Raw genomic sequence first — 17,307 nt, 5'->3', positions numbered from 1 at the left:
GCACAAACATTGTTATTCCCAGTATCAAACCTTGGCAGATATGTAGGCTTTCTCTACCAGTGGTGCACCGACTACCATGAACGCATGCGTTTTGACCTTAAAATACTCAACTGTGCTTCACTGCACTCAGGTATGCACTTTGTTTATTGCCAGTTTCAGATTCAAGTCCATTGTCTGAAACCTGGAATATCCTCCTTTGACGAGGAGCCAGCGTACTCTCCACTGGCTTTTAAAAACTCTTGCCCCTGCAATCCTTATGACATACGCTTCCAAAGCCAAACTGCTATGTTTAATCGACTTGTGGATCAGATAATTTCCTGTGTGTCAAAGCAGTGGTCTTCTGTTGCGGTCTTGTGTGAAATACTGTAAATACATAATTTTAAAATGTAAAAAATTAATAGCAACAAAAGCTTTGTCTTAAAATTACACATTTAATTTCAGATATTGGGAGTATATTTAAATCTAAATACAAACTAAGTTAATCAACCAACTATCCTTGAGACTGTGAAATACTGTTAAATAAATTTGTAAAAAAGGTCAGGAGTGGTCAACACTAAATCATGACCTAGAAACCACTGGTATATTTTCTAATGTCCTCTATGGTAGACAAGAAGACTCACATTCTTTGTTTGTTGCACATTTCTTGAGGATTGTAATCCTTTTGAACCCCCCAAATCTGCCATAAAAAGCCTAATGTTGCTCAAGAACCTCAAACAATAAATACCATTGACAGATAATTCATTTTATTTAGCATTTCTAAATGTAGGAAAAATATATACATTGTAAAAAACTGAACACCTAAAAATATACATACTATTAGAAAAAGATAATACAACTTGGTGGTTAGCCCTTTTAAACATATATACACATTGAACAAGACAAGGAAATTAGCAATAAACAAGACAAGAATGAGGTCTAACACATTTCTTTCAATGTACTGAGAGCACCTTTTTTTTTCTACTAAAAGTGCCGCAAAGAATGAGGTAAATTTGTAAAAACATGTATTTAAAAGAGAACTTATGACCGTATTTCTCAGAAACGTGTGCAGAACCTCATTCAGAGGTGGCAATGGAGACCAGGTCATTGATGGCCCTCGCGATGCTATCCCGTGGGGCCAAAAAGCTTTCGTCAAAGTATAGTGGGAAGTTTTCCAAGTATTCCGCAAAGCCTGCTAATATGCTTTCGGTCATTTCCCTGGCCGTCAATGTGCAGAGGTGGAAGAGATGGTCCTCAGCGATGTAGGGACGGAGCCAGGAGCAGCAAGACAGTGCATGTGCGAGCATGCAGACAATCTCCATCCTGGCAGCCTCATGCCATCTCGTCTCAGTGTCTGAACCAGGCTCCTGCTTATGCAGGAAGAGACAGACGACACATTCCACCACTTCTTTCACCAGGTGGAAAGTGGAGCGATGGAACTGGGAATGGATCATTATTCTCTTGATCATGCTGATGGTTGAGCTTCCTAATGCGCTCTGCAGCCTGTTGAAGAGGCTCCTGAGCAACAGCTCTACTTCCTCCTCCGCTTTGGGACGCACCGCTGACAAAAACATGTGGAAACCTTCCAGTGTCACCTTCATGAGAAGAAAAACACAAAGGAGTGAGTGAATTGTTTCCGGAACATCCCGCAAATGCAGATGATATTTTCCTTACGCTCTTGCCTAGCAGCCGCGAAAGCAGCACCTCCTTCTTGAGATCCTTGCGGACTTCCTTCTCCATCTCGTTTAGACAGACGAACCTTGCACTGATCCAGGCCTGTACAGTCAACCAAACACTGCTAAGCATCTTTACGTGTTACATCCAAGTATTCCGTACTTACCGATTCAAGAAGACGAAACATCTTTCGGTTCATCTTTACGTCAAATCCCTGGAACCTGTAAAAATAACATGAACTTCTTATCACTTTGTAGAGTAAGTCATACAGGATTTATTCCACAGCCATCTTGTACTCACTCTTCCAGGAAGCTCCTTCGAGACAGGATCCACTGCTTCATGTGATCCACGGAAACATATCTGGGAACTTCACCCAGCAGCTTCATGATCACAAACTGCCGCAGAAGCATCTTCTGTAAATACACAATAAAGGTTGTTTCTGTGCTGTACCGAGAGCGGTCAAAATAAGATCTGAGCACACCACTTACCTCCTCTTGGTACAAGTTTGCCTCTTCCACAGAAAAATAGGATGGCAGCATGGGCAGAATTTGCTCAAGCATCTCAGCAACGTCATGACTGCACAGACGTCTGTAGGAAACAACATGAGAAGATCCTTGGTGATAGTCTTTCAAGGGATATAAGAAGATGTATTACCATCAATTGATCTACGTGGACCCCGACTTAAAGTTGAAAAATGTATTCGGGTCTTACCATTTAGTGGTCAATTGTACGGAATATGTACTGTACTGTGCAATCTACTAATACAAGTTTCAATCAATCAAGGGCATCATAATGACTGCAGCACTCTGTTTTCCCAAGATATTTCCCTAAATAATCAGGTTTGGGTGAATATTACGGTGGAAGAAGGGTTAGTCCATCTGCCTCACAATACGGAGGGCCTGAGTTCAATCCCAGGCTCGGGATCCTACTGTGTGGAGTTTGCATGTCCTCCCCGTGACTTCGTGGGTTCCCTCCGGGTACTCCGGCTTCCTCCCACTTCCAAAGACATGCACCTGGACATAGGTTGATTGGCAACACTAAATTGGCCCTAGTGTGTGAATTTGAGTGTGAATGTTGTCTATCTATCTGGCCCTGCGATGAGGTGGCGACTTGTCCAGAGTGTACACCGCCTTCTGCCCGATTGTAGCTGAGATAGGCTCCAGCGCCTCCTGTGACCCCGAAGGAAATAAGCGGTAGGAAATGGATGGATGGGTGAATGATAATACAAATAGTTATATATTAGTAATTTAAATATTTTCTTTGTTTGATGATAATAATAAAACAAATTCCATTACAAATGATACTCTAACTCAGTGGTTCTCAACCTTTTTTCAGTGATGTACCCCCTGTGAACATTTTTTTAATTCAAGTACCCCCTAATCAGAGCAAAGTATTTTTGGTTGAAAAAAAAGAGATAAAGAAGTAAAATACAGCACTATGTCATCAGTTTGTGATTTATTAAATTGTATAACAGTGCAAAATATTGCTCATTTGTAGTGGTCTTTCTTGAACTATTTGGAAAAAAAGATATAAAAATAACTAAAAACTTGTTGAAAAATAAACAAGTGATTCAATTATAAAAAAAGATTTCCACACATAGAAGTAATCAACTTAAAGTGCCCTCTTTGGGGATTGTAATAGAGATCCATCTGGATTCATGAACTTAATTCTGAACATTTCTTCACTAAAAATATAATATTTTAAACATAAACAATATTTATGGAACATGTCCACAAAAAGTCTAGCTGTTAACACTGAATATTACATTGTTGCATTTCTTTTATTGAAGTATTATTCAATAAATACATTTATAAAGGATTTTTGAATTTTAGAATATTTTTTAAAAAAATCCCACGTACCTTCAAGTACCCCCAGGGGTACGCGTACCCCCATTTGACAACCACTGCTCTAACTTAAAATAATAATTCACCCCCATACAATATCCTACCCTAATACCCTACTGTGTAACATTACCCTTCGAGTGCAATACTGATTGTTATTTATACCTACTCAGTGGCCTAATGCAGTGGTTCTCAAATGGGGGTATGCGTACCCCTGGGGGCACTTGAAGGCATGCCAAGGGGTACGTGAGATTTTTTAAAAACATTCTAAAAATAGCAACAATTCAAAAATCATTCATAAATATATTTATTGAATAATACTTCAACAAAAATATAAATGTAAGTTCTTAAACTGTGAAAAAAAAATGCAACAATGCAATATTCCTTTTTTGTGGACATGTTCCATAAATATTGATGTTAAAGATTTATTTTTTTGTGAAGAAATATTTAGAATTAAGTTCATGAATCCAGATGGATCTCTAATACAAATCCCCAAAGAGGGCACTTTAAGTTGATGATTACTTCTGTGTAGAAATCTTTATTTATAATTAAATCACTTGTTTATTTTTCAACAAGGTTTTAGTTATTTTTGTATCTTTTTTTTTCAAATAGTTCAAGAAAGACCACTACAAATGAGCAACATTTTTGCACTGTTATACAATTTAATAAATCAGAAACTGTATTTTACTTCTTTACCTCTTTTTTTCCAACCAAAAAAAATGCTTTGCTCTGACTAGGGGGATCAGGTTGAGAACCACTGGCCTAGTGGTTAGAGTGTCCGCTCTAAGATCGGTAGGTTGTGAGTTCAATCCCAGGCCAAGTCATACCAAAAACTATACAAAAGTGGGACCCATTGCCTTCCTGCTTGGCACTCTGCATCAAGGGTTGGAATTGAGGGTTAAATCACCATAAAAGATTCCCCGGGGGGTGATCAAGGGGATGGGTCAAATACAGAGGACCAATTTCACCACACCTAGTGTTCGTGTGACAATCAAAGGTTAAAGTACCAATGAAAGGTTAAAGTACCTTTGATCATTGGTACTTTAACTTACCGTATTTCCTTGACTTGCTGCAGGGCATATAGTATGCGCCTGCCTTGAATTACTGCCGGGTCAAACTCGCTTCCCAAAATAATTAGCGCATGCTTAGTATTACCGCCTGGTCAAACTCGTGACGTCAAAAGTGACACTTCCCCGGTCATCATTTTCAAAATGGAGGAGGCTGATTTCAATACCGGTAATTTGAAATCGCATAAAGGGAAGAAGATTAAGAGCTATTCTGTAGGATTTAAGGCCCAAGCTTACATCACACTCAAATTTTTACTGCATGCCTTTGGTATGTGCCGGAGTGAGAAGAGGTTTTAAAATAATTAGCGTATGCTTATTTTTACCGCATGCCTTTGGTAAGCGCAGGAGTGAGAAGAGGTTTTAAATTAATTAGCGCCCCGGCGGCAATTCAAAGAAATACGGTATTTATTACTCTGGGACTCTTGTCTTGTTTTATATTGTACAGTATTTTGTATTCCTATAGTGTTTTGTATATTGTACAGGATTGCTTATTATTTTTATTGGATAGTAGTCTGTATATTTCAATTGTTAAGTTTTTTCTTTATTACCTCTTGTGTAATTTATTTTTTCCCCATATTTTTTCTTACTACGCACCTTAAATTGGAGTCTTTAATCTCGTTATATGCAAATGTAATGACAATAAAGTCCAATTCTATTCTATATTTTGACCTTCCTGCACTGCGGCTAATGTTGTGCATTGTCTCTTTACAACCAGGTGGAGTCGCTGTTCCCCCAGAGGCAGCCTTCCCCCCCTCCGAACTGTCTTGTTAGTTTATCGGTAAGTAAAACTGCGTTAATATGTAAACTACACACGGTGAGTGGCATTTTTATTTGGATCCTCAAAATAAAATATTTTTTTTTAGCTTTAGGTACAAGTTATACCAAAAAAAACTGGTGCGTCGCAGCTTTAAAAAGCCCCACAAGATGGCGTATTTCCTTGTCGTATTCAAGACGCCCAGAGCTCCACCTCCCTCTTTCCCAACTCTCACAGGTGATATCTTTCATCTTTTACTACGAGTCTGGTATAGAATGATGAATTTAGTTTTTTAGATTCTTAATATTGAGAGACTTGCTACTTTATGACAAAAAAAAAGTTCAAAAACAGACTGGAGTTGAAGCAGCGGCTGCTAGCTAGCACAATGTCGCTATATTAAATTAGCTTTTACACTGTACACCTGCCTTCCAAATTGGGATAAAAACAAGATATTTGTACTCGTTTTAACCTTCAAAACTTGGCGACGCACAATTAATTGTGTGTCAGACAATATGTTGATAAAGCCACCATGTCAAAATTTTTTTTTTTTTTAAATAAATACTTTTTCGTTTTCGTCGTATCCTATAATGTTATGAACTCTACATATATTAATACCGTTTTATATTTAAAGTGTAGAGATACACCTTTATCAATCAACCTGGTGAAGTATAAATTGCATTTAAAAAGTTTTCCATCAGTTTGACACATTCCTATTGCAGCGTGTTTTTAAGTAAAAAAAAAAAAAAAAGTCATGTTCCATCCATCAATTTCCTACCGCTTATTCCCTTCACAATAGATACAACTTTGCCTACCTGATGGCGAATAAAATATCCATTGTAGAAGTTGCCATGCTGGTGAAAAGATCCCTCTTCTCTGTCCGGGTCCCAAGTTATCTGCCCTTGCATTCCATGGGAGATGCATATATATACTGTCTAAAAGCTCTTTGATGAGTCATCCAACTGTCACTGACTGTGCATGCTTTGAACTTCAGGCTGAAAGTTCCATCCATCTATTTTGCTACCGCTTATTATTCCCTTTAGGGTCGCGGGGGGCGCTGGTGCCTATCTCAGATACAATCGGGCGGAAGGCAGAGTACACCCTGGACATGTCTCCACCTCATGGCAGGGCAAACACAGATAGACAGACAGCCTTCACACTCACATTCACGCACTAGGGCCAATTTAGTGTTGCCAATCAACCTATCCTAGCTAGCACAATGTCGATATTGTATATTAGCTGTTACACTGTACACCTGTCTTCCAAATTGGGATAAAAACAAGATATTTTTACTCGTTTTAACCTTCCAAACTTGGCGACGCACAATTAATTTTGTGTCAGACAATATGTTGATAAAGCCACCATGTCAAAAAAAAAAAAAAAAATTGTTTTCGTCGTATCCTAGAATGTTATGAACTCTACAGATATTAATACCGTTTTATATTTAAAGTGTAGAGATACACCTTTATCAATCAATCTGGTGAAGTATAAATTGCATTTAAAAAGTTTTCCATCAATTTCACACATTCCTATTGCAGCGTGTTTTTAAGTAAAAAAAAAAGTCATGTTCCATCCATCCATTTTCCTACCGCTTATTCCCTTCACAATAGATACAACTTTGCCTACCTGATGGCGGATAAAACATCCATTGTAGAAGTTGCCATGCTGGTGAAAAGATACCTCTTCTGTCTGGGTCCCAAGTGATCTGACCTTGCTCTGGGAGATGCTCATATATATACTGTCTAAAAGCTCTTTGATGAGTCATCCAACTGTCACTGACTGTGCATGCTTTGAACTTGAGGCTGGAAGTTCCATCCATCCATCCATTTTCCTACCGCTGATTATTCCCTTTAGGGTCATGAGGGGCGCTGGTGCCTATCTCAGATACAATCGGGCGGAAGGCAAAGTACACCTTGGACAAGTCGCCATCTTATCGCAGGGCCAACACAGATAGACAACATCCACACTCACATTTACACACTAGGGCCGATTCGGTGTTGCCAATCAACCTATGCTAGCTAGCACAATGTCGATATTGTATATTAGCTGTTACACCGTACACCTGTCTTCCAAATTGGGATGAAAACAAGATATTTTTACTCGTTTTATCCAAACTTGGCGACGCACAATTAATTTTGTGTTAGACAATATGTTGATAAAGCCACCATGTCAAAAAAAAAGTTTTTTGTCATATCCTAGAATGTTATGAACTCTTCAGCTGTTATTACCATTTTATATTTAAAGTGTAGAGATACACCTTTATCAATCAATCTGGTGAAGTATAAATTGCATTTAAAAAGTTTTCCATCTATTTGACACATACCTATTGCAGCGTGTTTTTAAGTTAAAAAAAAAGTCATGTTCCATCCATCCATTTTCCTACCGCTTATTCCCTTCACAATAGATACAACTTTGCCTACCTGATGGCGGATAAAACATCCATTGTAGAAGTTGCCATGCTGGTGAAAAGATACCTCTTCTCTGTCTGGGTCCCAAGTGATCTGACCTTGCTCTGGGAGATGCTCATATAGATACTGTCTAAAAGCTCTTTGATGAGTCATCCAACTGTCACTGACAGTGCATGCTTTCAACTTGAGGCTGGAAGTTGACATACTTATTTTTTACACCTATAATTTGTTGGACATTGTTGACGTTTTGTCGAAAAGTATTCATTAACATACATTTAACATATATGTTAAATGTACGTTATTAAATGGACGGCGTGGCGCAGTGGAAGAGTGGCCGTGCGCAACCCAAGGGTCCCTGGTTCAATCCCCACCTAGTACCAACCTCGTCACGTCCGTTGTGTCCTGAGCAAAACACTTCACCCTTGCTCCTGATGGGTGCTGGTTAACACCTTGCATGGCAGCTCCCTCCATCAGTGTGTGAATGGGTAAATGCGGAAGTAGCGCTTTGAGTACATTGAAGGTAGAAAAGCGCTATACAAGTCCAACCCATTTATTTATTTATATACAATAAGTGTATATGTTTTTTGTTGTTTTACTTTGGAGCTGTATGTAGAAATGGTTGCATAATGTCTTTAATGTCCTTTGTGTTCTTTGACGTTTCCTTCTGACACACATGTTTATGTGTGCTATGGTTATGAGTTTTTTTCTTCTTCCTTGGCCTCAGTTTGGACCCCCTCTGCAGGAGCCCCTCTCCAGCGTTCACCTGTTTTTCACCTTTTTTGTGGCGCCGGACGTTGGCAGACCCATCTGTTCTGTCTCTGTGTAATGTTTGTCGGTTCTTGAATAGGATTGTGCTGAAAATCTTAATTTCCCCTCACGGATTATTCAAGTATTTCTGATTTTGATTTGCGATTAGGTTTTTGTTTCATTTACACAGGGTGTGACCTTTTGCCTTTTTCCAGTTAGGCACGCTGTTCAATAGTTACAATATCTCACAGTATCCATGAAAGTATTGGACTGTATGCACAGAGACGTTTGTCGAAAATAATTCCTATAATTTAAAATAATTCATTAACTTGTTGTTCTTTATAATTTGTGGTATTATATATGTATACTGTATATCGTATTTGCTGATGTAGTTCTTTTGTGTTTGTTTTTCTCTGTCTCATCACACTCTTGTCCCTGCAATTTTTCCTCTTTCTTTTTTTACCCTTTCTATCCCCTCTGGGTCCGTTAACGCCAAACACTAAATATATCAATTTAATGAAGTGAAATACAAATGGGGCAACAGGAGAAATATCCCAACACTTCTCATTTGTAAAGCCAATTTGTACAGCAGATACGGGCATCTACATCAACAATATGATTTGCCTGAGTGGCTCGACAGGACATGTTAAAAAATTATAATAATTTAAAAAGATGCATCAACTTATTCTTGGTGTTTTGATATGTTCTAATCAAATCTGATATTTGCAAGCTTCTTTAAGTGACTACAATACTGATTTGTGTTAACATCCAAAGTAAGAGAATGCAAAATGACCACAAAGAAAATAACTTTAAGCATGGCAGAATTTTAATGCTGCAAGACTTATTTACATATATAAGATCAATCTCACGTATAAACCCAACTTTAAAATTCACTCATGAAAAATTTGGGTTACGGCCTTGAATAGACAATTACCAGTTTTCCCAATTTGCTATCTTCATTATGACAAAACTACAATCTAACGAGCATTTATGTAAAAGGTGAAAATACAGTTTAGAGAAGGTAATTCAGTCATTTGTGCAGAAGGCCTTGTGCTAATTCCATTTTAGGTGGTAACACTTCTTTGGTTCTGTGTTCCATTGCTGAGATATTTTAAAGGTGCCATATGTAGTAATGTGGCCAGAAATGGCACTGCAGTCACGCTCAAAATTCCGTAGTCCCCCCCCCTCTTTCCGTGACTGAGGTTGCCAGATACACAGCCGAATCCCAACCCAAGGAACTTCAAATGGCAATCGACAAGTCCTAGGCTGTAGGTTTCTCTTGTTTATGCTTCTTTTAAGATGGTTTACGATGAAATTATGCCATCTTTTACTGATGACGATTAGCCAAATATATTTGTAAAGTTACGCAACAAAATTTTTGTCGGGAGTCGGAACAGATTGTTGGCATTACCCTGCTAAAATGTCGAGTTTGACCACACGGACCACCTTCGAACTAATTATACATAACAATATATATTATATAATCGTATAGGCCTACTTTGAAGGCAAGCCAAGGCCCACGGTAAAATTACTGCCACACTTCATTCAGCATAATTCCATGTTGCATCCAATCTGACGCACTGCATTCTCTTTCATGTACGCACATCACCATTTTTCAGTGCAGAGTGCAATTCTATGAGCCATCCCACGTTACGCAGAAACCATGTTTCGCATAAATCATATTGCCTACTACCATGTCAATACACAAAGTAAATGTAATGCATTATAATGTGCCAAATACCACCCCATATGTGCCTGATGCACATACAGTACCAGAAACCGTAATTAGCCGTAATAATGTTGGAACGTATTTCCTCAGCGTAACAGCATATTGAGAACGAAATAGGCACTGACACTACCCATATCCACAGAGGGCAAAATAGGCACTGACACTACCCATATCCACAGAGGGCAAAATATCAAAAAATACATTTTGCCCTGTCAGTTGGATGACACATTGACATACAGGCTTGTCGATGTGTCATTGACCGGGCTAGTGTGCTAAGCGTAGGGACGGCATGGGAGAGTGGCTGTGCCAGCAACCTGAGGGTTCCTGGTTCAATCCCCACCTTCTATCATCCGAGTCACGTCCGTTGTGTCCTTGAGCAAGACACTTCACCCTTGCTCCTGATGGGTCCTGGTTAGCGCCTTGCATGGCAACTCAATGGGTGAATGTGGAAATAGTGTCAAAGCGCTATGAGTACCTTAACTCCTAAGGCCCAAGCTGTTTGTTTACATGCTTTTTTAAATTGACCTTTGCTATTTGGGCTTATTGGGCCCTAATTAGAATAAAAAACTAATAATTATCTTGTTATATGATGTGTTTAGACCAAAAGTAACAAACGTGTACTTCATGTTTAGTGACATGCTAATTCTTACTTTTACACTTTTTTCCCCAAATTCCATTGTAGGTTATACTCTTCTGACACCACCAGATAACAGTATTGTTGTCCACATAAGGGCCGTAAGACCCCAATTCAGTAGTGTACACAATATTGGAAATAAGAGCTAAAAGGTGCTGTCCACGTATGTGGCCACTGAGGACTTTAGAGGTTAAAGGTAGAAAAAAGCGCTACAGAAGTATAAGTATAACCCGTAAGCTACACTTGTGTAATGGTGCATTCATTGCACGAACATACTAGTTTTGTTAAACAAGACTGTGTTGGACAATATAGTTAACATAAAAAATGTCAATTTCCATTTATTACAAGTAATAAATAAACATAAATGCCTGAATTACCTATGAAGGAGGAAATTAGCAAGTTTGGCATCAGATGTAAAAATCTGCTCTGCCTTCAATCGTCTCCATCTTTCAAAGATCCTCGTTTTGTCATGAAAAAGTTGAGAATCGTAACGACGCCTTTTGGATTTACTAAGGTCTGACATGTTTAGTAACTTCACCATTGGCAGTAGCTAGACGAAGTGAGCGTTGCGTAACTGGCAAACTGGATGTGACACACTGACAGACTTTAATTGGTCAAACGGTGGAGGCCGGGGCATTGAAATGAAAACAATAATATTTTTGAGTCTGTAAAACTAATTTTGAAATAAGCATATCCCAGCTGAACTACCGTTATTAGTTATACAGGTATTCGAAAAGAACATGATTTGTTAATGCCTTTTGACATATGAGGGCCATCTAATGACTTGACATGAAATTATTACATATGACACCTTATAAGGTCTAACTCTACAGTTAGCACAGAAAAAAACTTGTATGATAAATTATACAATTTCCCATTTCCAGTCTTGTTTAGTATGAGAGGACACAATATGGGTGGTTACACAAAAACAAATCAGTTTCATTGATGGTGAAAATATTACCATGGATGGATTTGTCCTTTTTGAGCAACAAAAACAGTAAAAACTACTAAATATTTGTGCAAACGATGTGCAAAATAAGTCTTATCAAAATGTGTTGCATGCCAGCAATCAGAAGCTATAGAAATATCACAAGTGCAACTAAAGAGAAAATATGATTTCAAACATTTATGTGTTGAGATCATGAAATAATACTGTTTGTACCGCAGTTTTTTAGTTAGTTTTTATGCACCCCACATATTTTGTTATTCAGTTTGATGAAAATCTTTGCAAAATTTTACCCCGGTTTTCATGTCTTGTCCCAGTTATTGTACGGACAAACAATTGCGCAAAACAAGTAAGTCAATCATCCCGTGGAATCAAGTGTCCAAAGATAATAAATCCTACAGGTTGGTGACTCAGTCTTTGCTTTCTTTTATCAGTACGACTGGCCGAAGAAAGTATCATGTGGGAGCACTTTGGTAAAGAAGAGGAGAAACATTCAGAAAGTACTCAGAGCAAAGCAGGAAGATGGCTCCCTCCACTTCTGCTTTTCGCCAACTAGTCTTCAAAAAAAGGTAAAACTGATATTAATTTGTTATTTCTTTGTTTTCTGCATGTAAAACTATAACAATTTTCTACAAAAAGTCATGTGGTAGTATTTTTGTCTGTAGGTAACGGATGAATTAGATTTTCACTATTTCTTATGGGAAAACATGTATCGGTTCTGTCTTTGTCTGATCTTTTGGAAGAATTTACTACCAAGGTACAGTACTACTGTACAAGTATTTTTGCGGTTTGCAAATGTGTTTGCTCAGCCTAAGAACCACCGTGTGTTTGATTTTCTGGCCTGTAGTTAAAAGCTGTCATGCTAAATACGCTGCCTTGCTAATAAGTGAAGTGTAGATTTATTATAATTTTTTTTTACCACAAAGGAGTAGTGAAAAACTTCAAAAGTATACATAGAGGCTTGCATATGGCTGCTGAGGTCAGAACTGCCAGATGGTGAAATAAGTTGCTGGGATGATGAAATGTGAAGCTGATAGGAATAAAATCACAGTGAAACTTGTTAGAACTACATTCCTTTCCCAGCGAACTAATATTCTGACCACTTGAGAAAAAGTAGTTGTAATGATAAACAAAATACTTCCTTCAAAATGTTAATAAAAAACCCACAACCAGTGAAGTTGGCACATTGTTTAAATCGTAAATATAAACAGAAGACAATGATTTGCAAATCCTTTTCAACTTAAATTCAATTGAATAGACTGCAAATACAAGATATTTAATGTTTGAACTAAGAAACTTAAAATAGTTTTTGCAAATAATTTAATGACAGCAACACATTGCAAAAAGTTGGCATAAGGGCAGTTTTACCACTGTGTTACATGGCCTTTCCTTTTAACAACACTCAGTGAACGTTTGGGAACTGAAGAGACCAATTTTTGAAGCTTTTCAGATGGAATTATTTGCCACTGTTGCTTGATTTACAGCTTAAGTTGTTCAACAGTCCGGGGTCTCCGTTGTTGTATTTTAAGCTTCATAATGCGTCACACAATTTCAATGGGAGACAGGTCTGGACTACTGGCAGGCCAGTCTAGTATACGCAGTCTTTTACTACGAAGTTACGCAACAGCGTGGCATTGTCATTGTCATTGTCCTGCTGAAATAAGCAGGGGCGTCCATAAAAAACATGTTGCTTGGATGGCAACATATGTTGCTCCAAAACCTGTATGTACCTTTCAGCATTAATGGTGCCTTCACAGATGTGTAAGTTACCCATGCCTTGGTCATTAATACACTCCCATACCATCACAGATGCTGGCTTTCGAACTGTGTGCCTTTAACAGTCCGGATGGTTCTTTTCCTCTTCCTCAGTTTCCAAAAACAATTTGAAATGTGGATTTAGAACAATTTTCCACTTTCCATCAGTCCATCTTAGATGTGGTGAGATCCTTTACACAATGATGTCGATTTTTGATGCAGTACCGCCTGAGGGATCGAAGGTCACGGGCATTCAATGTTTTCACCCTTGCTGCTTACGTGCAGTGATTTCTCCAGATTCTCAGAAACTTTTGATAATATTATGGACTGTAGATGGTGAAATCCGTAAATTCCCTGCAAGAGCTCGTTGAGAAATGTTGTTCTTAAACTGTTCGACAATTTGCTCACGCTATGTTCACAAAGTGGTGACCCTCATCCCATCATTGTTTGTGAATGACTGAGCATATCATGGAAGCTTCTTTTGTACCCAATCATGGCACCCACCTATTCCCAATTAGCCTGTTCACCTGTGGGATGTTCCAAATAAGTGTTTGATGAGCATTCCTGAACTTTCTCAGACTTTTTTTTTCCACTTGTGCCAGCTTTTTTGAAACATGTGGCAGGCAACAAATTCCAAATGAGCTAATATTTGCAAAAAATAACAAAGTTTACCAATTTTATTTAGGTTGAAAAGGATTTGTGAATCATTGTATTCTGTTTTTTATTTACAATTTACACAACGTACCAACTTCACTGGTTTTGGGTTTTGTTATTATGAGGTGAAACTGCACCCTACAGGTGGCTAGATTTATCTAGAAGCTAATTTAAATCACATTTGCTGCTGCAGAAGCTTACACCACACCTGTCAAATGCAGAGGAAATGATTAGGAGGTACAATGCTTTTTAGTTTTGCTTCGGTTTCACAAAGTCAGTCAAGTACCCATTTAGTAAATTCATACAGTTGTGCTTCTTACAAGTTGTACACTGTTGAGTAATGTAATACTTACACACACGCACACAAACTGTGTTTAACTACAGAAGTTTTGCAGTTCTCCTGGGTTGAAACTGTTCTCTGCACACTTCCTTCCTTCTTCCTGGTAATAATTATGGCGTTAACAAATGTAAACAAAATCAAACTTGGCACATACATTAATCGAATGGAATCGCTGATTCAGACGCAATGGAGGGAATGACGCTGCCAACTTAGCATCTTTTCTACTTCTCCTTTACGATCAACATGAATAATAGAGCGAGTGGAGAGTAGGGCAGCTGAAATAAAGTAGTGGGTAAAATACATGTTGCTGATCCACTGATGGTTTTGTGCTCAACTCTGAAGAGCTTCTGGCTGCTGGGTGATGACTGTCAAGCTTTTCAATCTTCACATGTTTATCCCCTGACTATACTCAGGTGGGTTGCATTTCCACAGTCCAGGAAAAAAAAAAGGACTAAGAATTAAGGATGTGCCACTGATCAGTATCGTTGTTTCCTTTTTCTGTCAGTTATAGTTAGCAAAATAACTCCAAAAGTTACGTGCAGATTTTCATGATACTTTAAAGGAAATAACGTATAAGGAACACCTGATCTGGATCATTTCCACTATGTTGCCTTATGTGCACGCACACAAATGTAAGTCAATGTGTGTGTGTGTTGGCGGCACCACAGAGACAAAGATAGTGGAGACATACAAGAGTGTTCACTAAGTTCCTTTCATCAAACTTTAGATACAGATAGCATAAACAGTTATGGGGGGATTTTCATCTACCTTTTAGAAAATGTCATTAATGGGGAAAATTTAAGAATTGCAGGAAATGCCAAAAATGGAATAAGGAACAATTAATTAAATTTTTGGGGCTGTTCTTGGATTTATGAATTTTTCACTATTGGGACAAATGGCCTGGCTTAGGTCCGTGCTTTTCTAGTTGATTATTTTAAACCGTTAAAAACTCATTGGACACAAGACGGCCCTGGGGGCAATCATACAAAGGATTTGAATGACAGCCAATAATAGTTTTTGCTTTTGTTGACCTATTTTACTACAGTTGTATGTAATGATAAATAAATAGTTGTACTATTTTGGTGATATTTTTACTAGAGGTGTAAAAAAAATACATTTTCGAATGAGATGTAATTCTTAATCGATTAAAAAAAATCTATAATCGATTAAAAATATATATTTTTAAAAAATCGTTCCTGTCCAGCCACTCAGGAAAATTATATTGTTGATGTAGATGCCCATATCTGCTGTACAGATTCACTTTTGAAAAGAGAAGTGTGAGATACTTCTCTTGTTGCCTTGATTGTATTTGACTTTATTAAATATTTAGGTAGAATTTTATTAAACAAAAACAGTTTTCCTTTAAGTAATATAGAAATTTGTTGGAGCTGTTTATCTATTTTATGGAGGAATGTAGTCAATCATAGAACTGGCACCCAATATTTTTAAAGTATTAACTTTATATCGAGATTTGATTCTGAATCGAATTGTTACCCCCCAGGAATCGAATCGTGTGGTGCCCAAAGATTCACAGCCCAAATTTGTTTACATTGTTATGTATTGTTTTTTTTTTCAAAATGTACTTGTTGATATAAATGTTTTTTTGGTTTGCCTAAAATGTTTGATCATAATCATGATTAACAAATAAAAGGCACAATCACAAAATGATTCAATGATCTTAATATCCACAACGGAAATACTGGACCTGTATTTACCACTATTTCAGTTCAATACTAATAATATTTGCAGATTTGATCACGCCTAATGTTATTATAACTGCGCGGTCTTTGGTTCAATAATAAAAATACAAATGTGAATGCTAAGTTTGAAAAATGTTGGCTGCAGACGAGTGCAGAGCCACAAGTGTGAACGCAGGCAGAGTAGCACATCAGATGTTACACATGATAGTACTAGAACAGTATTGCTACGTACATGTAAGAAAGTAGATTATTATTGTGTAATAAAGTGAAAGTGAAGGAAAACCCGCCTTGACTGTGGAGATGCAGCCCGCCTGCAGTCGGGACTACTTATCCATGAGTTTGGCCAAACTTTGTCTCAGGTCATTCAAATCACATATTTTGACATCGAGCGCCTGGATGATGTGTTGGACCTCGACCTCCGCTTTGTCCCGCTCGTCCCTGCTGGAGGCCAGTGTCTTTTCAGCGCTCTGAACTTGACCTTCCAGCTCAGTGTTTCGCCTCTCAAGGTCCTGCAGACAAATGGGCGGCCATTATTGCTGCATCATTGCATTAGTCTGCAACGTGACACGTATTCTTTCTTGTATTACATTTCACGTCTTAAATGACACATTTAGTAGGCCAGATATTGTAGTTAAAGTTCAACTCCGTAATATGTGATCTGAAGGTTTCAGCGAAAAAGATGGGTCATTTTTGGTCTTTGTGTAAATGGAAAATTCAACTTCATCAACTTAGCTGCTTCAGTTTTTATGTTGGTAATTGAATCGGTAGTCCATATTTTAATTAGAATTCAAAAATATGACAACAGGGCTGAAATGTGTAACTTTGACAAAATAAATAGACCACAAGCAAATGTCCACTGCAGAGGACATGAATTGTCTTGCTGTTGAGTGAGGTAAAGGTTGATCAAATTGTTGGTGGCAATTTGCTGCTCCTCCAGTTTATCAAACACATTCAAATGAGTAATTGTCAGCTTTATGAGGCAATGCTATGCTGAATGCATCAATGAATATGATTAAGAAATAAGCTCAAAGACAGTAAAGAATAAACATCCGTACCTAAATGGAATGGGTATATTTCCATCATTG

General features: G+C 37.9%; 3 protein-coding genes across 5 annotated transcripts in view; 1 reads left to right on the top strand and 2 right to left on the bottom strand.

Moving 5' to 3' along the window:
• Positions 1 to 801: 801 nt before the first annotated feature.
• On the bottom strand, positions 802 to 2,630 carry LOC133540943 (uncharacterized). Its single transcript, XM_061884026.1, has 5 exons — positions 2,139 to 2,630; positions 1,951 to 2,063; positions 1,817 to 1,871; positions 1,651 to 1,752; positions 802 to 1,571 (listed from the first exon to the last, which is right to left on the bottom strand). Exons 1-5 carry the CDS (start codon positions 2,208 to 2,210, stop codon positions 1,053 to 1,055), a joined length of 861 nt encoding a protein of 286 aa, XP_061740010.1. The 5' UTR covers positions 2,211 to 2,630; the 3' UTR covers positions 802 to 1,052.
• Positions 2,631 to 5,438: 2,808 nt separating this feature from the next.
• The window catches only part of klhl26 (kelch-like family member 26), a 147,603-nt gene continuing 135,734 nt past the window's right edge, over positions 5,439 to 17,307 (top strand). For both annotated transcript variants that reach the window (XM_061883467.1, XM_061883465.1), the window contains exons 1-2: positions 5,439 to 5,549; positions 12,208 to 12,342. In XM_061883467.1, coding sequence (XP_061739451.1) covers positions 12,296 to 12,342 — 47 coding nt within the window. In that variant the 5' untranslated portion in view covers positions 5,439 to 5,549; positions 12,208 to 12,295. The remainder of the gene's footprint in view (positions 5,550 to 12,207; positions 12,343 to 17,307) is intronic.
• The window catches only part of LOC133540663 (homer protein homolog 3-like), a 110,090-nt gene continuing 102,055 nt past the window's right edge, over positions 9,273 to 17,307 (bottom strand). For both annotated transcript variants that reach the window (XM_061883468.1, XM_061883469.1), the window contains one exon: positions 9,273 to 16,731. In XM_061883468.1, the coding sequence (XP_061739452.1) occupies positions 16,546 to 16,731 (186 nt within the window). In that variant the 3' untranslated portion in view covers positions 9,273 to 16,545. The remainder of the gene's footprint in view (positions 16,732 to 17,307) is intronic.

The sequence above is a fragment of the Nerophis ophidion genome, linkage group LG22 (assembly GCF_033978795.1).
Source record: "Nerophis ophidion isolate RoL-2023_Sa linkage group LG22, RoL_Noph_v1.0, whole genome shotgun sequence".
In the NCBI taxonomy this organism is placed as follows: domain Eukaryota; kingdom Metazoa; phylum Chordata; class Actinopteri; order Syngnathiformes; family Syngnathidae; genus Nerophis; species Nerophis ophidion.
Note: the sequence above shows the minus strand (reverse complement) of the source record. Positions and strands in the feature narration are given on the sequence as shown.